This window comes from Elephantulus edwardii, unplaced genomic scaffold, assembly GCF_000299155.1.
Source record: "Elephantulus edwardii isolate Elephantulus edwardi_28Jun2011 unplaced genomic scaffold, EleEdw1.0 scaffold00056, whole genome shotgun sequence".
Taxonomy (NCBI): Eukaryota; Metazoa; Chordata; class Mammalia; order Macroscelidea; family Macroscelididae; genus Elephantulus; species Elephantulus edwardii.
The window spans coordinates 10,697,857-10,725,318 of record NW_006399806.1 but is presented as its reverse complement, the minus strand read 5'-3'; the positions used below and the strand labels follow the sequence as shown (position 1 = coordinate 10,725,318).

At 36.0% G+C, this 27,462-nt stretch overlaps 1 protein-coding gene across 1 annotated transcript in view; it reads left to right on the top strand.

The window, feature by feature from the left end:
* Positions 1-27,462, top strand: part of CNTN5 (contactin 5) — a 789,484-nt gene that overhangs the window by 656,151 nt on the left and 105,871 nt on the right. Inside the window, exon 12 of the mRNA XM_006887326.1 lies at positions 1,132-1,252. Coding sequence (XP_006887388.1) covers positions 1,132-1,252 — 121 coding nt within the window. The remainder of the gene's footprint in view (positions 1-1,131; positions 1,253-27,462) is intronic.

The following is a 27,462-nucleotide window of genomic DNA, read 5'->3' as shown; positions in this document are numbered from 1 at the left end:
AGAAAGAAAGAAAGAAAGAAAGAAAGAAAGAAAGAAAGAAAGAAAGAAAGAAAGAAAGAAAAAAGGAAGCTTGCTCTCTCTCACTCTAATCTGGAGTACTTCCCTCTGGTTGACATTAAACATTCTTTTAGGTGTTCAGCTATTATTGGAGAGTTCTGAGCTGTCTTAATGTCATTTCAAGTTATATGCATGTGGTCTCATTCCAGTCAATGGTTCTTTGATTTCAAGAAACTAAGGGCAGTATTGCAGTTTCGTTATGTCATTACCAAAAAAAAAAAAAAAAAGAACCCCACACAAAGTCACCTCATGAGGAGTTCTAAAGCTCTATTTTTACAAATCTATTTCTCTGATGATATAAATGAAACACAAGATTAAGTCATGAAAGGTTTCTACCAGTCATTCTAAATTATGGGATCATCACTAATCTCATAAATGATAAATCTAAAATATCTTCTCCCTGATGCTCATTGATCTCCTAAATGCAGTTATACTTCATCTATGTTCTCATCAACTTGCTCTCAACAAGAATCAAGTTTTGAGCTTATTTTGTGTTTTGTTACTGCATTGATTAACAAAGACTCAAGCTGACCCTGGTTTCCAATAATGGTGGTTACAGAAGGAATAAATCTTTGTTAAGTAAAGACATGGCCGTGGGAACTGGCAATCTGTCACCTAAGCAGGATCACTATTCCATTGCCCAAGGTGCATTTATAAAAGGAACCATTCAATAAAGCCATGTGAGATAGTCTTCTGATTGCTATGGTCTCATGCAAATTTCTCTCACGTTGCAATTCCTTTCAATTCTCTTTTCCTGCTTCAAAAATAGCCCTACCTTTGAATAGTAAAGGAATTTTTTTCTCAATGAATATTTTTATATTTTTTAATATTTTGCATTCATGTATACTTAAATATTTTATCAATATTTTAGTTTATAAATCATTATATGCAATATTGAATGTTCATTTCCATGTGGTCCTTAAAACAGGGCATGTTTGATTGCTGAATTGTTGTCATATAATTGGGAAAGCAAAAAAATGGGCCCTTTGACTGAATATGCAAAGTTCCCCCTTAAACCACCTTGAACTAGGCAGATTTGCAACATTTTAAACTGGCACTTCATCCCTCTTTCAGCAAGCATCCTCTGCAGATTTAATGATCAGGAACATCCTTCTGATGCATGCTGGGAGATATGGCTGCAGGGTACAGACCACAGCAGACAGTGTGTCAGATGAGGCAGAACTTCTTGTTAGGGGTGAGTATGCTAATAGTGCAGTCTGAAAACATGATCACCATAAATTATCATACAAAGGAATTGAAATGCATGTACATTGAGCATACCAGTACTGCACATTTTACTTTCAGTTTTACAATATATGTCGTTTTTGCTTAACCTTTTGCCTTTGAAAAGATTACATGGAAAACTGCTCCTTAGGAACAGACAGGGTCCAAAGCACCTTTAGTGAAGTGGTCATTAAATACTTAACCAATTTAATGCCAAGCTGAAATTTTACACAGTTGAGCCACTAATATTGCTTGGACTAGAGTAATAAAATTTGTTTGTATATATGTGTGTGTTTTTTCAAATGCAAAGCTAGTGGAACCCCTAGGAATTTTTTTTCCTTCACTAACTTCTAAATCTGTTTCTCACAACAGGAAAACTGCACGCCTACGAAGGTGACATTTGCAACTGTTAAGTGACAGGGATATTTTTTTTTTTAAGTCTGAAAATGTCAGCGCAGCCCCTCTGTGAAGCAGTGACAGTTAAGTGATTTCAACTATGAGTCACACCACCAGATACCATGACCCTATGAAGCTATCCCTTACTTGATGACTAGCAACTCATTTCCTTTGGAACAATACCCACCTCCTTGTAAGAACAGCAAACCTACCCTGCATTTTAATCTTTCTTTTCTTTTACTTTTTTATTGATATAAAATACACATGCAGAAAAGTTCACATATTTTAAGTACACAGGTATACATCTCAATGAACTATCACAAGGTGAATATACTAGTTAACAACAATTCAAGGCAACTCCCAGAACATTACTATACACTCACCACCTGTCCTCTCCTTTTGTTTTATCTTAAAAGATAGTGAGTGATGTGATAATTGCATGAAATTCCTCCAACTAAAATTTTAAAACTTATTACAAGGCCATGTATTTTAGATTAATTGATCCACTTGCGCTGTTTCAATTTTTAAGAATTAGTTAATGCTGTAGAAATCTTTAGTGGGAAGTAGGAGGTACATACGAGTTTTATAACCTCTTGGTTTTAGTTGCATATATTGCCAAAAGTTCATTGATTTGGAGTATTGCATTCATCATTGGTCCTGGTAAAATGCTGTGTATAATAAATGATATATCTGAAATTAGTGGCAGCTTGTTCATATGTGCTATGCTTGTTTCTGTGTAGAAGGCTATTTGAACTTTTCTTCAAATTTGTATCAAGAATATGAGTAGTTCTCTGTTATAAACAACAAGGTTTAAATGCACACTTTCTCTCATAATACTCCATTTAGCTCAAACATTCTCTTTGTGCCTCCTGACGTTACAAAGTTCGTGGAACTGCAAACCCCATACTGCAGTCAAATTTACAGAAATGACTTTCTTCTCTTGCTATGGTCTGTTTTAGATTATGTGTATTTACTGTGTAGCACTTGCCTAGTAATTTAGAATGATGCTCCTAAAATTGGAGCTTTCCAAACGAATAACACAATTCAGAGGCTGATAACAAGAAACTGGATATTTTTACTGGGCTGAAAGGGGCAAATTTAAGTGGCAAACTAACATTCTGCTTTGTAAGTAAAATTAAACTCAACAGGGTTTAGAACATAATTCAGGTTCAGCTTTTTCATGTTCTGCTCTTTTAGCCTTTGGCTTTCTGCCTGGGAGATGATAGAATGCATAAATTTTGGAAATATGCTCAATAGCAATTTCAAACAGGTTGCTATTGTCTGAATATTCATGTAACATTCAGCTCAAGCTTTCACTTGAAGTGAGTTTGATCAAGTCGCCAATTTCCTATTACATATTTGCATTATTTTTCTAAAATTAGCAAAAATAGTTTGCCTCTTCTGCCTGGTTGGTCTTACACAGATTTGAAAATGGAGCTAAGGATTCTAATACTTCCTCTTTCTCTTTTGAGTTTTCTTTTCTTTCTTCCCCCCCCCCCCACAGTTATCAGCTCCTAGGATTGAAGAAGCTCATATTCTAAAAGAGCCATGTATTTAATGTTGGCTTTCAAAGTTAAATTGAAGATTATCACATTTTGCTAGGGTCTTTTCCCTCAATTTTCCATTCATGAACTGGTAAGCTCAGGCATTTGCTGTTCGTGTAAGTCACAGAGCTAAGTATTTTAGACTGAACTTTTCAAATGATGACTACAATCCCACTAGTGGAAGCCATAAAGCACTGTATCTCCATGGAACTAGCAAAGATTATTCCACCATCAATCTCCTTGTAGAATACCATCATTGGATTCACTTTGTTTAGTGGTGAGCATAATGACCATACATTTGGAGAGGAAGAGAAATATGTTCCCATGTCTTTATAGTCTTTTTTAGTAGAACTTTAAAGGAGAAAAAAATATATATATATACCTCTGTTTACTCCCAGATTGAAGAAGGATATATTTTACTTGTCTCCTATCTCATTAAAGATAATCTATACTCTCTAACAACAGATTAAAATGTAGCATTGTTTTGTGTATCTCACCAAACCCTATATATAACTCTTCACCTGGTCCCATACTCACCTCAAACTCAGTGCCATCAAGTCATTGAATCAGAAGTGACTCCTAGCCGACCCAACAGTGGAATTCCAATGTTGTGCCCTGCCTGGGACGAGGTTTTCCCATCTTCCTTGGAAGGAGCTACTGGTGGATTTGAACCTTCCAAGAGGTGCAGCTTTTGAGAGCTCAGGTTTTGGCCTCACTCACACCACTACCTCACTGGAGTCTGAGTGTTGCTGGCTGGTAATACTCCCTGACACTTTCCCCATTTGCTTTGTTTTCCCTGTGAATGTCAGTGCTATTATTCACCTCTCTGCCACCATTATCATCATCCTCCAAAAATTGAATTTTCCCATAAATCATCATCTGAAGCATAAAATTGCTTGCTCGCACATATTTAATATTCAGTGAACCAGCATTATAACAGCACCATGCATAATTTGGAGAACCATAATAGAAGTAATGAATATGTTAGAAGAAATTATTTTGCTGGAATATAAAAGAAAATTAAAGCCACACCTGGACATCTGTGCATAATTTTGGCCACTTATTCAAGTGTTATATAACAATCATAGAAAAATAATGCTACACAATGCTACAAGAAACCTCTTTAAATATGGATATGATTATATCATACCACCCTAGGAAAAAGAGAAAACATTAAGAAGTAAATTCAGGCCATACCGGAAGTGATCAAGTATAAGAACCCCAAATGCAAAAAACTGAAAAGAGTATTACTTTTTGTTATTTTATTTTACTTTAACAAAATGAATTTTCAAAATGCATTTCTTAGAGCAAACACATCAATATATATTAAACAAATATATTAAAGAATAAATCATGCTTAGGCAACCTAGAGTGACTGGGGGCCAAGGTATGAATTTCATCTACTCTGTCTAGAGGCAGAAAAAGTTTTCAAAATATAGTTTTGCTGCTTGTTGTAGTTATGTACCTTCAAGCTGACTCTGACTCAGAGTAACGCTATGAACAAAAGATCTGAGTCTTACTCTGACCTGTGTCATTCTCACAACCTCCAATGGACTCAAGCTCCATGTTACAGTCGCTTTGTCAAACTATCTTGTTGAGTTTTCCTTTCTTTCTCTGACACCCCGTCTTTCCCAGCATCATGTCTTCTTCCAAGGACTTGTGCCTTTAACAACGATATGCTCAAACCAAGTGAGATGAACTTTCAAAATCCTTGCCTCTAAGGAAAACCCTAGTTTATACTTGGCTCCAACACAGATTTGCTTGTTCTTTTGACAGTCCGTGGGATATGAAATTCTTTTTCATAAATATCACAATTAAAAGGCATCAATTTTTCTGTCATACTTATTCGTTGTCCAGCTATCTGATACATAGGAAGCAATTGAAAAACCATGGATCAGGTGCACGGTCTTTATACTGACGTCCTAGAACTTAGCAGAGGTAGTGACAGCTCATTTCTCCACTACAACAGGTTTCTATTGACGATGATGATTATTTATAATGGTTTATTTATAAGAAGTTCGAATAGATCGTTTTTCACACCAGGTCTTTCCCATTACCTTCACCACTACCCATCAAACTGTGTGACCCTATGATTAACTATCCCCCCCCATTCTCCCCCTCTGCTTCCATTCTCCCCCTCCCTTGGATCCTCATATTCATTCCAAGAAATTATGGTACATTCATGCAACATATCTTTTGATTTATTGACTGCTTCTACTGTGGGTGTTAATTGTAGATTCAAGTAAAATTAAACCACTGACGATGCCAATCTTTCCTGCCTCTCTTGATGTTGTCTGTTAGTCCAGTGATAAGAATTTTCTTGATGTTCAGATGTAATCCATATTGAAGGCTGTGCTGTCTTTGATCTTCTTCAGTAAGTGCTTCACATACCTCACTTCCTGCAAGCAAGGTTGTGTTTGTGGCATCCAGTGCATAATGTAAGGCCCCTTATTTAAAACTATTACAAATTTTAAGACAGTTAACTCTCTAACAACAGACTAAAGAGTACCATTTTTTACAATCAGCCATTTTGGATTTTCTATAGTACTAAACATGTACTTTTCTGAGCACTAATATGTAAATCATCAAACTTATGCTTTCCTCATCAATGTGTTTTCCTATTTTGATACAAGTACTCTGACATCACTTTTCTATTTTGAGAAAACTTTTATTAGCTTGGCTTTATCATGTATGTATGTTTGTGTCATATATTTACAAGGTAAACATTTTTCACCATGTATTGTTTTTCTCTTTTTCTCACAACTATTTTTTATATACATTCCACCTAACCAAAAAAAAAAAAAAAAGAATCCCATGTACTACCATTTCATAGTTGTGTAAACTTGATGAGATTCATGTTTTATGAAATTATGCTTTAAATACTTTTCATCCATTACTGAGTTCACACCTGCTACCAACCAGGACCGTCCTAGAAGTGGAGAGAGAGGAGGGTTAATGCCTCCCAGAGACGGGAGAAGGAATTTTACTTTATCTTAAAGGTTGTGTAGATATATCAAAAGACCAAAGCAGATAAATGATGATTTAGTAAAACGTGGAAACTGAAGACAGAGTTTTAGAGAATGAGAAGAGAGTTTCCTAGTGAAGCAAATAAGATACCAAAGCAGGAATCCTGACAAGAATTAAGAAGGGTCTGAAATAAAACAAAGATGAATGGAAACAAGTGAAAATATGCAAGAGATGGAAGGAAAGAGAATCTACAGAATCTGATGGTCTACTGACTATGGAAAATGAGAACAAGAAGGCCATGATAAATGTCAGTCGTAATGCTTAATTGAATGGTCAATACCAGGGAGATCCTGCATTCTGATTAAATCAATACAGTTCCAGGTTACATTTGGTGTGCCAGAATATTATTAGTAAAGCTCTTTCCACTCTCAAAACTGCCCTAGTTTGGGTGATAAATTATGTAATCACCATAGTAATAAATGATTATGCTTCTTATGTACAGGCAGTCCCCGGGTTATGAACGAGATCCATTCCTAAGTCGAATTTATAGGTAAGTTGGAGCAGGTGCATATGATTCTTTTATAGCCTTACTTTAGAGCAAGAAAAGGCTCTAAGCCTTTCCAATGATTTAAAAGCTACACGCGCAGCAAGTGATTGTGATGATTTTGTTTTGACTAGGAATTGCTTCAATTGTTTCAAGGGGAGAACAAAGTTTCAAAGTGAAAAGAAATTTACATAACATTAAATAGAAAGTACAAATTGTCCATAAATAGGGGACTTACTCAGAAATAGAGGGAGGTAAATGGACTGGAGTATAGGAGCAACACAAGGTAAGATTTTAGAAAGAAGTTGATACTTAGTAAGTAAGTGGCTTTTTGACTTTTGAGCTTAGAAGGAAACAGGCATTGAGAAGTAGTTTAAAGTCAAATTGAAATAAGATTACATAATATTAAGAAACGTTGGTGATATAGTAGTTAAACATTCCGTTACTAACCCAAAGCCCAGCTGTTCGAACCTGCCCGGAGCCATGCTCGAGCCTGACATTGCAGTCTGCTTACATAAAGGTCACAGCCTTAGAAGTCCTAGGGAGCAGTTCCACTCTGTGCTATGGGGTCACTAGTAGTTGGAATGAACTTGGCAATAATAGATTGGGTTTTGGTGAGGACATGAACATTGAAGAAAAAAGATGGAACTCTGAGAAATACCAATGGTGAAAAGGAGGAGGCGTCTCCAATGGAGATTGGAAAGTAGCAGCAAGAGGCAGGTTGCTACCAAAAAGAAAACGAAGTCATAGACATCTAAAGACCTGAAAGAAAGAGAAAGTGATCTACTCTTATTTGACCATTTGAAAATGTCTTCTGATCAGTACAATTACGGCACAAGGACAAAACTCTCAATTATTTTAAAAGCTTCTGATCTTTATTTCAATTGCTACTTTTGTTATTTCAACTTTTTGAAATTGCTTGCTGCAAAAATACCACCAAAGCCAAACTTATTCATTGCTACTGACTGAATGTGCAATTTCTAGTCATAATAACCCCATAGAACAGAGTAGACTTCTCCATAGAGTGTCCAGGGCTGTGTTCTTTTTGGAGCAGACTGACTGCCACATGTTTCTTTCTCGGAGCAGGATGGTCAGCAGCATAGATGCTGACCTTTCAACCACTTGTGTTACAAGACTCTTTAAATCATGTCACAAGGCATAAAAAGTCAAAGCAAAGTAAAATGGTCTCTGTGCTCAATGATAAGAAAGATATTCCAAAATTTGTCAGTTTTACTTAAGAAAATAATGGAAGTACATTTCTCTGTTCATTTGTTTGTGTAAATTATTTAGTAAAATCACCCTACTTATTTTTTTTCATCTATTTTATGTGCATATAGTCCAAACTAACCACCAATCTCTTCTGAAACTGACCTTTGCATTTCTGTGGGTAAATCCAGTTTTTTGTTTACTTACAGTTTGGTGGATTGTTTTAGCCTTTTTATAAGGGAATATTAATTTGATTTGCTATGCATCTGAGAGCTGGACAATGAATAAGGATGACAGAAGATTTGATGCCTTTGAGTTGTGATGTTGGAGAAGAGCACTGAACATCCCATGGACAGCCAAAAAAGAACAAACAAATACGCTTTGGAGAGCATGCAGCTGGACTGCTCTTTGGAGGAAAGAATGATGAGGCTTCACCTCACATACATTGGACATACTGCTAGAAGGGGCTATTCCTTGGAGAGGAACTGCTAGAAGGTGCTATTCCTTGGAGAGGAACAGGATGCTGGGAAGAGAGGAAGGTTGGCAAAGGAGGGGAAGACACTCAATGAGGTGGATTGACTGTTGCAATAAGCTATTGTTTGTTAGAGAGTGTGAGGATGGCACAGGATAGAACAGGGTTCAGATCTTTTATTCATAGTGTCACTATAAGTCAAAATCAACTTGACAACACCACCTAACAACAACAATAATTTTATTTCATAAAACAATTAAGAATATGTGTGGTGCTGGTGAAAAACAGTGATTATATCACAGACATTCAAAGGAACAAATCTCTCTGTCTTGGAAGAATACTTTGGATGTTAACAGGAAGGACTGGTCACTAAAGAAAGACATTGTGTTTTGAAAAGTACAATGATAACAGGAAAAAGAAGACTCTCAGCAAGACAGATTAACACAGCCACTGTAGCTATGGGCTCAAGCACTGGAGATTGTGAGGATCTTACAAGATTGGGCATGGTTTTGTTCTGCAAACTCTATGAGTTTGAGCCAACACAATGGTACTGGACAACAAGACATGTACAGTCTCATAGGTGATATACATATTATATGGTCCTTTTGTGATACCCCAAGTGTGATCATTGAGAACCAGCACCAAAAGCAGTTCTACTGAATTAAAATCAGTGGCTCATCACAAATCCAAGGAAAACAGCAGACAATTGGTAAGTTAACTTTAGCCTTTAGTCCGAAATCTTGTTTTAGTTCAATGTATCTTGTAAATACTCAACAATATTTTCTGACCTGAGAGAATACCGTACATCATGCCATCTCTATTCTAAATTATTGGGCACTGAATAATATAAAAATCCTGGGTACTGTACAGGGAAGCCTAGCACTGCATGGAGGAAGCTTCTGCTGCGTTTTATTACACACTGGATTCTGCCCTTCCAGTATACCTGGCAAAGGTAATATCACCATTTCACTAAGTACTTTCTAATTTAGAATTATAAAGACAATTAGTTAGAGAAACCAAAGATAAAGAGTAGGGGGAAAGTGAACATCACATGATGTCTGTTATCTTTTAAAAAAATAATAAGAAGAAAAAATAACTTGCTCTGGATAAAAACCTCCAATCTTTCAAATGCGCTATTGAATTTACTATGACTCTTATCAACCTTGTGAACAACATTATAAGTTAAATGTAAGTCTTTTTTACGTTTTTCAAACTAAGATGTGTAGTAATTAGTGCTTAGTATGTTCAAGGTAAATCTAAATTGACCCACTAATATAAAATGAGAAGGTCATGAATACATGGACGTGAATACACGGATTTCCTCTCTATGTTACTAAGTGCTAAAAGTAGATTTTACTTTGGAAAACTGAGGCTTTGAACAAATTATTCTGGTTCATTTTCTCTTGAAAATTTGCTGAATAAAAATCTAGTTTAACCCGATGCCCAGACAGAAGAGATCTGTAAGAATCACCTGGGGATCTTGTTAAACTGCAGTTTCAGATTCACTTTATATGGGATAGAGAGGCAAGTTATCAGTATGGCTCCAACCAGATGGAACTAGTCCAGAAGTCTTGCAAGGTTGCAAAATGGAATAGAAAATGAACGTACATGATCTGGAGGTATTACAGTATTTTTTTTTTCTGCATTCAAAAACTAAGATCATTGGGCAGCTGAAACACTAAAATTTATAGCTGATGCTCAACAAATGTTAATTGACTCACAAAATTTCAATTGAGGAAAATGACTCAAACTTTTTAAGATGTCTATAATGATAGCATATTTGCTCACTTAAAACAGCATAGCATTTTTCAAAGAAATCTGTTTGGAGATGTGACTCTCACTCTCTCATTAGCTGAATAACCATGGACAAGCCATTTTACCTCTCATGGTCTTAATTTCCTTTCTAATAACTAAATTGAAGCTGAAGTTTTTATGTACCGTAGAGTCAGAATTGACTCATATCTGATCCTGCAGGGGGTTTGCAGAGGCAGTAAATCACTTGGAAGGAGATTTTTTTTGTGTCTTTCTCCTGCAGAACAAGTTGCTGGTAGATTCAAGGCAGGTGTCTTTGAGTTGCCATTACAATACCTTACCACTAAACTGCCGGAACAATCCCATTTCATTCATGGTCTTAATAAGAGAAATAAGACTTAGTAGTAGAAAGACCAGAAAATAGTGGCTATTTTTTGTCTGCTTTGTATATTTTCTTGACTATAGAAATAATTTGCATTCCTTTACTCATTAAGATTAAAGAGTTAAATCATGGTTCTTCATGGTATGTTTGGGCAAGAAAATGTTCTACCTTTATTTAATCATTAATGCTATCTGATTATCCATTGACTGAAATACCTTATAGCATTTTACTTGTTCTGTCCATTTTGTTCAATTACAACTTTATGGTATACTCTAAATGTGATTTGGAGCATTTATTCAGCTTTTCCTTCCTCGCAGTCAAATGTGCATGTTGATGGGCTTGGCATAATTATGTTTTCTGCTAGTTTAGTGCCATTGGAATGAACTGGCAAATATCAACAGGTGCTTCTCTGTATATTCTATTAACTGAGTCAATGGAATCTTGTAATCAATTTCCTAACGTGGGTTGCTTATATTACCATGCGTTTACATGCAATGACTATTCTGTTGTGATGACATCTATCCTTGAGCAAAATGCAATGGCTTTCTTAGCATGTAATGGTATTTCCCGTGTGTGAAATAAAAACTGAAGTGCTGAAACCACAAGCCAGCAAATTATGAAGAGGATATGGCTGACTAAAATGAAGGTTAAATATACACACTAAATTTTATTCTTAATAAGATGTGCAGAAAAGGTTATAGTAGTTATATTGTTAAAAGTACTGTTTTCATAGCAGGGAAAGTCATCCCTAAATAGCTTAGTAACACCAATAATGAGAAGCAAACATATAAAATTGAGTTAAACCACTGCATTCATTATTTTGAAAGAATCAATAGTTTCTATGAATGTTTGAATAAGACTTAACCAAAACTTCACTTTTGTTAATAATAAAACTATGTAAAAATAAAAACATAAAAACTCACTAAATATCATGAAAGGCTTAAGTTAATTTGAAAGCTTTAAAAATAAGTTTTTGTTGTTATGTGTCATCGAGTTGACTACAACTCATAGTGACCCTATGGCACTGAAGTCTACCTTGAGTCAATCCATCTCACTGTCTCTGACACACTCTATCAGTCCGTCTCATCCAGGGTCTTTGTTTCCTGCACTGTCCCTTGACCCTTCCAAGAATGATATCCTTCTTCAAAGACTGGTCCCTTCTGGCTACATGCTCAAAACCTGTGAGACGGAGTCTCAAAGTTCTTGCTTCCAAGGAAAAGCTAGTTTTGACCCTCCCCAGGACAGACCTGTTAGTTCTCTTGGCAGTCCATGGAATATTCAATACTCCAGCTCCACAACTCAAAGGAATTCCTTTTCTTCTGTAATCCCTGGTAACTGTCCAGCTTTCTGATGCATAGCAAGTAATTGTGAAGACCATGGCCTGGATCAGGCTCACGTTAGTTTCTAGACTGACAATCCTTGCTCTTCAGCACTCTGGAGAAGTCCCTGACAGGAAAATACTTATATATTTTTTTAATGACTTGAAATAACATGAGTTCTTTCTCAAGGTTTTATGAAATTAAGTGTTAGATTTTGAACATTCTAGGTCAAAAGTATAAAATCTCAAACAAAATAAAGCTTTGCAAACAATATAAGTTGATAATTTGTGCTGAAGTATCAGCATTTTCATTTGTCAGCATTCTGACTTGATTAACTTAAGTGCTCATTAATCACAGAAAACTATGGTATGGATCAAGTCTCTTTGAATTACATATTTTGTTCAGGAGGTTACTGGTTCACATAATTATTTTTTGTGTGTGCCAACTCAAGAAATATTGGTAAACTTCATCTGAGATGTCTACTCACTGGTGCAAAGACATTTTATCACCTGATCTGTATCAGTAAATCAGAGCTCACATATTTGCCTTGCAACGTCAGCTCACAGAATGTTAAGTCAAGCTAATAAGCAGCATCGATCATACTCCACTGAACAAGATAGTCTGCATAAGACATCCTTCCTGTGATCCATCCATTATATGGAACATCTGTTAGAAATTATCCAACCTTCAGAATTGCTCTATTTATATGCTTCTTCAAGAGCCCACTATCTCCATTTCTCCAGATGAGTTAGATGGTGGCATAAGGAGTGTACCAAGTTCACCGTCACCATATGACAGCAGTCATCTTTCAATCTGTGCTAAGCTTTAATGGTACATTGCATAATGGCAAATGTCTTCTGCAGTTGTATAGCAAAATCCTCAAGCATAAACTAGCAGCCATCAAAAAACCCACTTAACTCTCTCCGTTACAGCTAAGCCATTACCCAGTAAGTTAATACTTAGTGAGTAATATTTGTTCACTTTTAAGTTCCCACGGGACTATTGATTTGCTCGGTTAGTTAAAATATAAAATTAATGATCCTAAATATGTGTTTGTCAACATCTGCTATTTTCCATGACCATGAAACTCATTCCTAGCTCTTAACAGATACCTTCATACCTTATTATTGGTATCGAGGAAAATTTAGATGAATGAGAACAAGTCCAAATATATTGCTTAGGAAAAATGTTAACAAAAATGACCATAACATTGCCAAGGGCATGTTTTTGATAATGAAAATGCTTCACAAATGTATTTTCTTACTGTATCTTGAGAATAATAATTTCAAATTCACTTCATGGTATACTTGTGCAGATTGGCTGCAGGAATATCTATAAATTATTCATGAGTGAATGGTGAGATTGAATAAATTTAAAAGTCCATATAGCCATACATTATTTTCTTTGTCATCATTTGCATTGCAGAGTTTTAATGAGCCATGCACAATATACCCACTGTTGGCTTTATAGAAAGTTTTGCAGAATCATGGTGCCTTGCATATTTTAGCACTCCATATGGTATTTTCCCCACCAAATCACTTTAACTCATCTGTTCTTGAAATTTATGTAATACTGTCTTAATAAATTAGTTCCAGGATGGCATGTGGGTTGCTTGAGGTTTAAAATACACAAATTGAATTTTTAAATCTTTCTTACCAATGTACATTAGAGCCTCCAATGTCTATTTTCCATTTCAGAAAGATTCTCATCAATGGAGGATCATGTAACTTTTATATTGGAATCTATAATATGTGTATAGCCTCAACACATGTGAAACGTTTAAAATTAGTTTTCAAAAATAATGCTCTAGCAGGTATCATAATTTGGCAATGAAATACCCCAACAAAAAATGGTAATAATCATTAATGACTTGAGTTCAAAATTTACCATTCTTAGCCAATTTCATGGTCACATGTAACCCAAAGAAAACTACAGGGACCTCATCTGTAGGGAGTTTTGTTACCCAAGGCCATGCCTCTATGGCTGTTTGAATCCACCAGCAGCTACAGCAGAAAGACAGGCAATCTCTTCTTATGCTATTTATAGCTTAGGAAACCCAATGAAGGATCAGCTACAAGGAAGTTCAGGCTAGAATTGCAATGAGTGAGCCAATAAACTACTAACCCAAGCAGTCAGAGTTTACTATTCTAATGACAAGCAAATGCTCACAAATTTTACTTATTAAAACAAATGTCACTAAGTTCCAATTTTACATGACTTGTGGAAAAGGAATGGAAGCATTTTGGCATTATTTACAATGCAGTAGTTGAATAATTATACTCTAAAAATTTTCAGAGCTCGTATTGTATAGTATTGCGTAGGATCCTCAGATACTTTCTTACAATGATATTGATATCTGCTAAGCAGCAACTCTATAATAAAACTACACTAGAAAAATGATCATAATTAACATTGGCAATAAAAAACATTCTTACAAAATACATAAATGCTTATCTTTTAATGACTTAAAGAGATTTTCCCCAAACTCTTCTGTTTCCTTTGTTTATTACCAACTTGGATTTGTTCAATTGTTAGCCATGCTTGCTTTCAACTTTTCTCATGTTATCCAGTGGTTTCTTACCTTACTAAAAAAATGTCAACTTTCTTGTCTTGGACAGGTAGATAACTAATTAATAGCACTTTTTAAAGATTAATAATAAAATTGAAGAGGAGAAAGCATCACTATTATAATCTCACTAACGTTTGCTTTTTAATATAACATATAATTTTGTAAAGTTATTACAGAGGAAGAAAAGACCAAGACAGATATCATAAAATACTGAATTTTCCACTAGAATGCTGAGAAGCCAAAGCAAAAGGAAGATATCAAGAAGTTAAGGAGCTGAATAGAAGATTTCCAATTGCAGCTCAGGAAGACAAGGCAAAGTATCATAACAAAATTTGGAAAGCTTTGGAGTTAGAAAAGCAAAAGGGAAGAACTCACTCAACATTTCTCAAGCTAAAGGAACTGAAGAACAGTTTCAAGCTGTGAGTTGCAATGCTTTAAGATGTTATGGGCAGAATATTGAATGATTCAGGAAGCATCAAAAGAAAAAAAGGAGTACACAGAATCACTGTATCAAAAAGAACTGGCTGACACAGAAGAATTTCATTACATAAAATATGTTCAAGAGGCAATGGTAATGAAGAAGGAAGTTGAAGCTGCTCTGAAGGAATTCACAAAAAATAAGGCCGCAGGTATAAATGGAACACCAACTGATATTTTTCAACAACGAATGTGGCCCTGGATCCAGCTCACTAGTTTATGCCCAGAAATCTGGAGGACAGTTACCTGCACAATTGACTGGAATAGATCCACATTTATTCCAATTTAAAAAATCGTCATCGAATAGACTTTGGAAGTTATCAAACAATATTACTGATATCACACAAAATCAAAATCCTGCCAAAAATTAGCCAAAAATAACTGGAACAGTACATTGACAGAGAACTGCCAGAAATACAAGTTAGATTTGGAAGAGGTAGTGGCACTAGGGACATAATTGCCAATGCCTGGTGGATCCTGACTGAGAGCAATGAGTACCAGAGAATGTCTGTTTGTGTTTTATTGATTATGCAAAGGCATTTGACTGTGTGGATCACAACGAATTGTGGCTAACGTTGAGAAGAATAGGAATGCCAGAACACTTAATCTGTGCTCATGTAAGTTCATTTCGGAGAGCAGGAAGCAGTCATTAGAAGGAAGCACTTTGTGGTTCAAAGTCAAGAAAGAGTCACATTAGGTATGTGTCATTTTCCCATACCTTCTCAGTCTATATGCAGAACATATCATTTGGGAGGCAAGACTTTATGAGGAGGAGTATAGAATCAAGACTGGATGAAGACTCAACAACAACCTGAATTATGCTGATGACACAACCTTGCTTGTTGAAACTGAAGATGATCTGAGGCATTTGCTACAGAAGGTCAGGGACTACAGTCTTCAACACGAATTGCATCAAGAAAAGAAAGATTCTCAAGGGAAAAAAAAGGAAAGAAAGAAAAGGAAGATTCCACCACCAGGCCAAATTAAAGCATCATGACAAATGGAGAAGAGATTGAGATTGTAAAAATTTCATTTTGCTCAGGACCACAATCAACTCTCTTGGCACCAGCAGCCAGGAAATTAAAAGATGTGTTGCATCTGGAAATTCTTCTGTCAGGAACCTCTCCAGAATCCTGATGAGCAAAGATGTCACTCCAGAGACTCAGTTGTGCCTGAACTAGACCATAGTCTTCAGAATTACTTGCTATGCATAAGAGAGTTGGACAATGACTAAGGGTCCTGGAAAAGAGTATTGAACATTCTATGAACTGCTAAGAGGACAAACAGGTCTGTTCTGGAGGAAGTGAAACCATGTTGCTTCTTGGAGGCAAGGATTTTGAAATTCCATCTCACATACTTTGAACATCTTTCCTGGAGGGAACAGTCCTTAAAAAAGGAAATCATGCTTGGTAAGGTAGAGGATAAGCTCAAAAGAGGAAGACACTGAAAGAGATGGATTGACAGAGTGACTGTAGTAATGTGGGCAGGTGTGTCAAAGAATGTAAGATTGGCTCAGAAGAGGTGAAGGTTCTTAGGTTCTTTATGAGTCACAATCAACTCAATGGTACATAACAACAATAACATATCACTTTATTTCATTGTGATTAAATGTGAAAATGTGTACAAAAATTAAGTCAATAGCTGTACTAACTTGATAATAGATTGTTCATTCAATACTTTATTAAAAATATATGTTGATAAAACCAGTGCTTCAAGCAAGTTCAAACAAATTCAGTCATCGCTAATTCCAGGAAATTAGAGCAAGCTTGATTTTATAAATTGTGAGTGTATGAGAACAAGAACATGAAAAGATATAGGCTGAAACACTGGGATGAGAGACTCAAATGAATTTATTTATTCATCTCATTATGTTAAGAAAATATCGAGTGACATTTTATTGCATGGAAATTAGTATCTTCCTTCCTAAAGATGTTTACTATAATTCCGTTATCAAATGAAAATTTCAGCAGTTATCCAGAAAATCTAGTCACATTATGTATATATGATCTTTTAAATTGGATCTACACAGTGTCCTTTGTACTTTATGGTTCATAGTATAACATTAAACTAGATTAGTAAAACTAAAATGTATGACTGAGTTTATTTTTCTGGCATTTGCCTAATCTACCAGATAGTAACAAAATCTTTTCTTCACTTTGGATATATTTAGTATTCTTCTTCCATGAATTATCACCACATCTACTTTCTTTTATTTCTACACCAAGTTTCTGCATACAGAAGTACTCTATTCTCACACAGTATTTATAGATTTAAAACAGAATCTGTTTCATGTACTATTATTATTGTATTTTTAATTTCAAAATTTTCTTGGATTTTTAAAATTTCCAAAAATTATAATCATAAAAATAGCACAAGGCATAAAAAGTCAAAACAAATTGTTCATTCTGAGGGTTTGGGCAAGAAAACCACTAAAACTTTAAAGTCTGTAATCTTAACTAATTGTCTACAGAGAGAATGAACAACAGTCTTAGAAGTTACTATTATTTTATCATGATTTGCGTTTTTTTAAATTTAGCAAAGTAAGTGAAAAAGACATTTAAGGTAATGCAAAGGAGGCATAGTTGATGAAAGAGACGTGCTAGAGATTTAACGAGAAAAGGGGGAAAAATGAAACATCCCTGCAAAGTGAGGGGAGGCCCAAACCTTTAGAGCCATTGCTTGCAGAGAAAAGTGTTTTCATTAGCTCCCAGCATTGTGAGATTAGACATAGCCTGATCCCACCTAGGGACCTGTGGGATTAGTGTGGGTTTGGAGCCCATGCATTCTTGGGGTGGGGAGGCTTCTTCCTGATGTAACCCCTCTCTGGCTCCTTCCAGAAGTAATTTCACTGATGCACCATAATCTGTTTTGGGTTTTTTTTAAAAAAAATTATGATTTCTATAAAGTAGCCAACACTCAAACAACCCTATGAACCTTGCCCTATCCTGAACTATCTGCACCATCTCAGATATGCTTTAGCCAATTCTATGCTCTAGTCACTGTGTGGTTCCACCTTGTTGGGGCTGTTCTCTGTCTTGACCCTCTGCTTTTCTCTATATAATATTCTTAAATCATCTCTGAAGATGGGAGTCTGGGTAGCGTGTAACGCCCACAGTATGTTATACTGTTAGCCAAAAAGCTGTGCATCTTTGACATTACAAATTCACCATTGGTTCTGTCAGAGAAAAATGGGCGCTCTCCAAGTCTCATTAAGATTTACGACCACAGAAACCTAATGAAGGGTTCCTATCATCAAAATCAGCAGTGGGTTTCATTTCATTTATTCTATGAAGGTCTTTGTTTTATGTCTCCACTATAACAACAAAAGCTTCAGAGACTACAAGGAGATATATATTTTATTCCTATTTCAATTTAAAAGTCAATGGCTTCACAAAATAAAAAAGTTTCCTAACTGAACATTAGATCAGGGGAATGTGCAGACCTCTTAACAATCCTGAGAGGCTCTTCACTAAACATGGGTCGAATCCATGAGAATATGCCTTCTGCTTAGGGCCTTTGTGATTTGTCATTTACTCATCAGTCCTGACTAAGAAGGAATGAACAGATGATGCCCATTTTTCTAAATTGGCTATTTTCAAATAAAATATTTAATTTATTGATCCTACATAATAGTACTGTCACTGGGAGTTGGGGTAGCAGCCACTGTCCAGATTATTACCCATCTGACACCGAGTCATTATAGTTAAGTATAAAAGTTAATGAGATTTCTGCTAAATGAGTGGCATCTGTATAGCATTCAAACTAGAGTCACTGTCACACATTTGTCATCACTGAGAAATTTGTCCATTATTAATCTATTCTCAAACGTGTTTATTATAAATTAGCTCTAACGTCTTTCAGGAGAAATTTTTCTGCCTGACTTTTAAAAATTATTTAGATGATGGACAGGTAGATAATATGTATGTATAATATAAGATGGCAAAAATATGAAGGTGATTAATAGGCCTGTATTTAACAAGAGCTCTGGTGGCTGACTGATAAAGAGTTGTACTCTCAACCCAAAGGCAAGCAGTTTGAACTCACCAGCAGCTTTATAGGAGAAAGCTGAGCAATTTCCTCTACTGGAGGATCAGTTCTGAGTTGGTTCTGATTTGCTGGTACGAAACAACAATGTAAAAATAATATTGCTTTCTTAAATATAATGTTGTTGTTAAGTGCCACAGAGTTGCAGGGGACTCATAGTGACCCTATGAAGGAGAGTCTTCAATGCTTGGGTGTCTCTCATCCTTTCTCCAGGTTCATAGGGTTTCCAGAGGCAAGCTATTAATGAAGTGGACACCACTCCTCCTTCCAAGTCTTAAATATAATACTTAGGAAATTTAATCAAGAATACATCCAGGAAGTTATTTGAAGCCATTAATCAAATGTATTGTCTGGAAATATATTTTTCTTTCTAGATAGAGAATTTATAAACTAATGTTGTTGTGGTGGTTGCTAAGTATAATCAATTCAACTACATCTATGATATCATCTATCATGATATCAACATATATGGAAGGTATTACTAACATTTGTACATTATCTGTTTTGCTATGATTAAAAATATTTTAATCTGAGGGAAGCTCTGGTGGCCTAGTGGCAAGAAGCTGCACTGCAATCCCAGAGGTGCACGGTTCAAATCCACCAGATGCTATGCCAGGGAAGAAGGGACAATCTCCTCCTGTACAAGTCAGATCCGATCTGACGGTACACACACACAAAGATAATCTTAAAAATAAAATAAAATAAAATAAAAAATATTTTAATCTGATATAAAAGGTAAACCATACCACTAATTGTTCAGAATATCTTTACAATTATATATTAATAGGAAATCTTTCAGATTTATAAAGATTTAGAAGCACCATCTCTCCATAGTCATTGTACTTATTCTCTAACAATGACACTTTATTATATTATAAAAACGGTTTGTTTTCTTAATTCATGGAAATAGCTGTCATTTTATCAGCACATCACTTAAGCTTGACTAAAACAATAAGTAAAACTATTAGCTCAAGTGTACACACCCTATTTTTATGTCAAACAGTAATTGCCACATTTAAAACATTATTTTACATGAAAACATATCTATTCTCTTATTATTCCCTCCTTTTGGAAGCAGGAGTGGCATCCAGTTCCTAAACAACTTGCCTCCAGAAATTTGATAAACTTTAATAAATGTTGATAGTTGTAGTGGGGCTTCAGACCTTTTGTGCATAGGGTCACAATGAGTCATGCTCGACTGGAGGACAATCAAATACAACGACATTCCCTCCTTAATTCTTTCTTTTCCTATTGTCTTGCCTTCCCTTTCCCATTTTTTTTCTTTCATTTATTTCTTTTCAACAAATACTTATTGAAGATCTAACTCAGGTTGTGTAGTCCATAAGAAGTTGAACCACTAACACAAAAGTAAAATCTCTCTGGTGTTTTGGATCCAAAATTGAATAATTTCCTTCCATGTGATTTACAGCTCAGAATACCTACTGGAGGGTCAGCTATGAGTTAGTTACAATTTGATGGCAATGAGTTTGTGTTTTGAATATATTCAAACACAGAAGTCTGTAAGAGCACAGATAACGTGTTCAACTGCTAACTGAATGTTCAAAGGAAAGGTCCAGGACTCTGTATTTGAAAATTCAGCCATTGAAAGCTTTGGCACACATGGTATAAAAAGAGCAAGAGAGGCACAAGACAGCCTAGTCTGACCTTTACTAATTCCACAGGGGGAACTGCCTGCATCTCCATCATCCACAACACAAAATCAGCTCCAATAGGGTTGGAAATTGCCCCCACACTCCCAATACTTTCTACTAATTCCAACCACAATCCTACTGTTCTTCTACATCCAAAATTCATTCTGACAGCTACACAGACCTCACATAATCGTACTTATAATTATGGGATTTATTAGAGAAGTTAATAAATTAACTTAGGGTGGCTACAGTACACAATTTCTTAGTATAGCTTTTTAAGTGTGCTTGTAGGCCCTTCAGTCTTACAGCTTTAGGCCAGTGTTACAAAATTATCTTACACCTGCCAATTAAGGCATCTCCTCTCCAGTTTTCCAGCAAACTTGAGCTAAGTTCCTAGCTCTGTTTCCCTAGAGTAGGTAGTCTCAAGATCAGCTCTGTCTCACATAAAGTCTATGATTCTCTGCCATTGCTGTCACTGTTCTCCCGTAGGTCTGATTGGCATAAGACTTTCTGGCCCCAAAGAATGATTACTGAATTCTCTTCATCTCCTTCTTTGCCAGGAGTGTGATTTTCAATTTAAATCTGGTAGAATGATGAAACTAGCTAATCTCCTTGGTGATAGAATAACTTATCTACATGCCTGCCTAGCTAAATAGCAAAATCAAAGGCAATGGCCTAGGAAAACAATTAACAATATTTATTTAACAATAACAAATATTGAATAACAATGTTTATTTAACAATAGCAAAATATAACAACAAAATTGTTCAACAATAGACTTATTACACTCCACATAGTATCACCATGAATTAAAATCACTGTTATTGTTGTTGTTGCTGTTGTTGTTTTTGTTATGTGCCATCAAGCCACCTGCAACTCATAGTGACCCTATGTACAACAGCCCTAAACTCTGCTCTATCCTGTGCCAATCTCCCTTTCTCCAACACACCTAACCCTATTATTTCAGTCACTAAATCAATACATCTCATAGAGGGTCTTCCTCCCCTGCGCTATCTCTCCACCTTCCCAAGCATGACATCCCTCTCCAAGGATTGGTCCCTCCTTGCAACATGTCCAAAGTATGTCAGATGAAACTTCAAAATCCTTGTCTCCAGTGAGAAGCCTGATTTCACCCTCTCCAGGACAAAACTGTTTTCTTAGCAGTCCATTGTGTATGCAATACTCTTCTCCAACACCACAGCTCAAAGACATCAATTCTCCTTCTACCCTCCCTAGTCATTGTCCAGCTCTCTGATACATAGCAAGTGATTGCAAAGACCATGGCCTGTGTCAGGTGCACCTTAGTCTCCAGACTTCCATCATTAATCACGTAGCTGGTATCATATAATATGTGCCAAATATCATGTAAGACCTTCAAGATACTCAGAAAACTGGAAGTTTTAGAACAACAATCATAGGCAATGTACCAAGTGCTATCATAAGATGTAAAATATTTTCAAAACACTTAAGCATATCATTGTTATTTTATGGCTTTTATTTTTGTGAAAAAGATATATCACTGTGACAGGATGTTAATGTATCTAGGACTGTAACAATGAAGAGTTCTGGCAGCATAGTCTATATAGTGTTGTACTGCTAACCCTGAAAAGACTCTTTCTAGGTGATCCAAATATACTAACTAACCCTTGGAAGAAAGACAGAAAATGAATGAGGAAAGGGCAATTTTTCTTTAAAGATCTTCCTCCTCACCACAAAGCACAGTGCTATATACATACTTGTTGAATATCATCAAGTAAAACTGGTCTGACCCTCCAACAGCTTTTCAGAGGCATCTAGTTGCATGAGAGGAGGTTGTCCATCCTTCTTCCACAAAACAACTGCAGATTCAAACTGCATGCCTTCAGGATGGCAGTGCAGCTTCTTATCACTAGGTAAAGTATTTAATTTAGTTGAATATAGCTAGAATTACACATTCAGATAAGATCAATATTTAAAGACTGACATTAAAATTTTAAAAAAAATGTATAATGTACATATAGTAACCATACAGAATTAGATAATTGAAACAAATATAAAGAAGAAAATTTAAATTATCTGTAGAGACAAATGTGCACCTGATGCAGACCATGGCCTTTACAATTACTTGTTATGCATCAGAGAGCTGGACAATGATTAAAGATAACAGAAGAAGGATTGATGATGCCTTTGAGCTGTGGTGCTGGAGAAAAGTATTGAACATACCCCTGGATTGCCAAGAAAACGGGGTGAAACCAGGTTGCTCCTTGAAGGCAAGGATTTAGAAGCTGTATCTCACATACTTAGGGCATGTTTCCAGGAGGGACCAGTCATTTAAGAAGGACATCATGCTTGGAAGGATGGAGGAACAGCACAGGAGAGAAAGACCCTAGATAAGATAGGTTGAAGATAGATTGACACAATAACTGGGGTAATGAAAGATGTGTTGGAGACAGAGAGATTGGCTCAAGATAGTGCAGGGTTTAGAGCCATTGTACATAGGGTAGCTAGGAGTGGCGGTCTACTCCACAGCACATAACAACAGCAACATATCCTCATCTCTGAGCAATAACCAATGTATATATTTTAATGTATTTCTTTGCCGTCTCTATCTATGCACATTTGAAAAATCAATACTAATGCTATTATATTTCTGCATAACTTTGCATTTCACTTTTTTCACTTATTGTGAACATATGTCATGCCATTAAATAGTCTCCATTAGTGAACAATTTAGTGGCTGCTTCAAATTTAATCATAATAATTTATTATTTAAGCATTACAATTTTATTGAACCATTAGTTTACAATGTTTTGTAAATATAAATAATTTTATAGTCATATTCAGAACCTTTGTATATAAATCTTTGTCACTGTCACTGATTATTTTGCTGAGGGCCATATATGGACAAACAAACACATATGGAGAAAAGTATTTTGGGAATCTATTAGTTACATTGTAAATTCCCTTTTCATCCCAATTAAAAGGTTTTTAAATTATTTAAAGTCATTATTTCCCATTGCTAAAAGAAATATGCATTATTCTAAGAGGACTAATTAAGCATTTTCACTGAACTTTAGTACTTACAAAGGTAAATTTTATTATTTAACGTATAGTTGTTTTTCATAATGTCTCCCATAGAACCGTGTGAACAGGCACTTGTTAATAAGTTTTTTTAAGGAGATGAATAAATAAAATGAGTATGAGGATGTAGAAAACTTTAATGAACTTGTTGGAAATAATTCTTGTTTAATAGCATTAGCTGTATTTTAAAATTTTTTCATAGAATCTTATGGATCTCCATAAAATTCTGTGTAACCCCTTATCTTTAAAGAAACACTCAGACTATTTTGAAGTCTGTTCTCATTCTCCTCTGCGACCCCAAAGTTGAATAGTCAAATATTAATTTATTCCTCTGAAGATTCTTATGTTTGTCAGGCACTTCAAGATGATTCTAGCTTGAGATTTCTCATTCAGATTCAGTCAAGCGGAGCCTGAAGCTGGAGTCATCTGGAAGCTTTATTCACATATATGGTGCATGTGCTGGGCTGGTTGGACTAAAGAAAGCAAGCTGCATATCTCTCTTTCCACGAGCTCTTCATAGGAGCTTGGGCTTCCTCACACCATGATGGTGATGGTATTAGGAGCCATTGAGTCGAGTATGACTCATAGTGACCCCATGAATAAAAGATCTGAACTCTGTTCTGTCTTGCGCCATCTTCACACTTTCTGACTCACACAAGAAAGAACCCATTGTGGTAGTCACCGTGCCAATCCACCTGGTTGAGGGTCTTGCTCTCTCTTGCCAACCCTCTACCCTTCCTAACATCATGTCATTCTCCAAGGAACAGCCCCTCCTAGCAACATGCCCAAAGTATGTGGGTCAAAGCCTCATCATTCTTCCCTCCGAAGAGCATTCTGGCTGCATGTTCTCCAAGATTTAGCTGTTGGTTCTCTTGGCTTTCCATGGGATGTTCAGCACTGTTCTCTAAAACCACAACACCAAAGTGTCAATTATTTTTCTGTCATCCTTATTCATTGTTCAGTTCTCAGACCACAGTAATCTCAGTGGAACTGAGTCTCTGCCATAGAAGCTGGCTTTTCTCATAGAATGTATTTCAGGAGACCTGGGATGAAATTGCAAATTGTCCTGTGACCTCACCTCGGAAATGACATAGAAATCAATGAACAAGTTGAAGTTTATAAAATACTTAACACAGTGTCTTAATACACCATATATAGTACAGTATAGTGAAATCCACTGACAAGAGGTTGGTTCCATCTCACAGGGGCCCTCCATTACATTACCATGGCTGCAAATTGCAATGGGAAGAGACTTCCTATCTTACTCCCATGGAGCTCCTGGTAGGATTAAAAAAGCCAGAGAGATTCTTGAACTTTGAGTTAATAACATAACTTGCTACAAATTACACCACTAGAGCTCCCTTCTGTATAATGAGGGTATGAAAACTATTAGAAGTAATATTATAGTTAATGCTCTTATGAATAATATCATTGTTATTAAGACTTCTCCACATCCTTGCCCTCACCATCTTGATAGACAGCTTTGACAATGGAATTTTATTTATTTCTTTTACTTCATTCTTGTTATTGCCATTCTGAGCCAGTGAATTGATTCCAACTCTTCCGAGTGTCTTCTAGTCTATAATGTTTAGAGAAGATTGACACATCTTTTTCTATAGGGCATTTGGTGTGTTCAAACCACTAACATTTTAGTTAATACTGTGTCACCCTGTCTCCTTCACTATTCCTGAGCCACTATTCTTTTAATGAATCATCAATATTAATGACCTTTCAAATAAAGTCTTTTGTAAAATAGTAGACTTTGTGCGTACTAGTAATTATATTTTCTATTTCACTCCAGATATGTAAAAACAAAAATCTCACTCAGGGCACTCTACTAGTTTTAAAATTATAAGTCAAGCAAAATGTCTCTCATTGCATAAGTTCCTTCCCGTCTTTATCTCTTTCCCCACATAAAAGCCCAGTTTCCTCGACTCATTTACTTTATACAGTCAACACCATTCTGACATAACCTGAAAACCTGTTTCTCCATGACTCTAAAGTCATCCATACCACTAGCATCTTTGATTACAAGCAACACCAAATTTACAAACTTCTGAACCTAGACCAAGAAACTGGTGTCCAAATAGAGCAAGGAAAAACTTGCATGGTTAAAAATCAAGAAAGGGATTTATCAAGAATACCTCCATCTACCATACTTTTTCAATCTATGTACTGAACAGATTGTTCAGGACGCTGAACTTTGCAGATGACACAACCTTACTTGCTGAAACTGAGGAGGATCTGAGGTGTTTGCTGCACAAGACTGAAGACTAAAACCTTCAGTAAGGATTGTATCTCAATATCAAGAAAACAAAATCCTCACCACCAGGCCAATAGGCAGCATCGTGGTAGAGAAACGTTTGAAGTTAATTATTTCATCTTATTCAGATACACAATCAACACTCTTGGCACTTGTTGCTGTTAGGTGTCATTGAGTCAAATATGATCCTGCGCCATCTTCACACTTCCTAACACACAAGAGCCCATTGCAGCAGTCACCATGTCAATCCATCTGCCTGAGTGTCTATCAGTTAGGAAATAAAAAGATGAGTTTTTCACTAGAAAATCTATCATCAAGGACCTCTTCAGAATGCTAAAGAGCAATGATTCCAGTCTAAAGACTAAAATATGCCTGATCAAAACCATGATTTCCTTAATTGCTGTGCTTCTGAGAGCTGGACAATGAATAAGAATGACAGAAGAAGAATCAATACCTTTGAGTTGTGATGCTGAAGAATATTGAACACACCATGGACTGCCAAGAGACTAAACAGATTTTTCCTGGAGAGGATGAAACCAGTTTATTCCTTGGAGGCAAGGATGTTGAAATTCTGTCTCACATATGTCAGGCATGTTTTAAGGAGAGGCTAATCTTGGAGAGGGCCATCATGCTTGGGAGATTAGAAGGTCATTACAGGAGAGGAAGACCCTGGATGAGATGATTGTCATTGTGACTGTGGCAATGGGATTAGATGTGTCAGAGATGATAAATTTGGCTCAGAGTAGGACAAGATTTGGAACCATTGTTCATAGAGTCCCTGTGAGTTGTAGTTAATTCTATGACACACAACAACAACTGAATAGAGAGCTCTGGTGACCCAGTACAGAGAGAGTTGCATTGCTAAGCCCAGTATCATGCCACTCTAGCAGTTCAACTTCGCCAATGCCTCAGACTCCGGATGAGGTGAGTTGACGCTGACTTTGGTAGTGGGGTAGGTGTGTTAGGATAGTTAGGATGGCTCAGGGCAGGGTTCAAAGCCATTGTTCATAAGGTTGATATAAGTAGTAATTGTCTCAGTGGCACATAAAAACACAACAGCAAGCAAATTTGAGCAGCAATTTTATCCCAGAATTTTTTAAGTTATTCTTCACATCATTCCTCTTTCACATGCTCATTCTCCTCCAGCCTCTAACCATCCTCACTTGATTACATTCAGAGTTTGTTTGGGTTTTGTTTTTTTTTCTTCTTTTTATTGCAAAAGTGTATCTTTACTTTGAAATAATGCAAGAAACAGTAAATCAATCTTATTTTTTTCCACTTTTCTGTAGTCAGTATTTTTATGCAGATTTCCACACACACCTTCATTATAGTTGGTTTTATTTTCTCCTTTAGTGAGAAACTGAATATTTCTTAAACTCTCTCTCAACATCCTCCACTCTACCTAAAAGCTTCTTGCATTTATGGTCATTGTTTCTTCCTTAATTTCTCTCTCTCAAAAGAAAAGCTATTCTTACTTCTTCTCCCATCTTAACTGTGTATGTTTACCTAAAATCCTAGCCTTCTCACAGTTCAA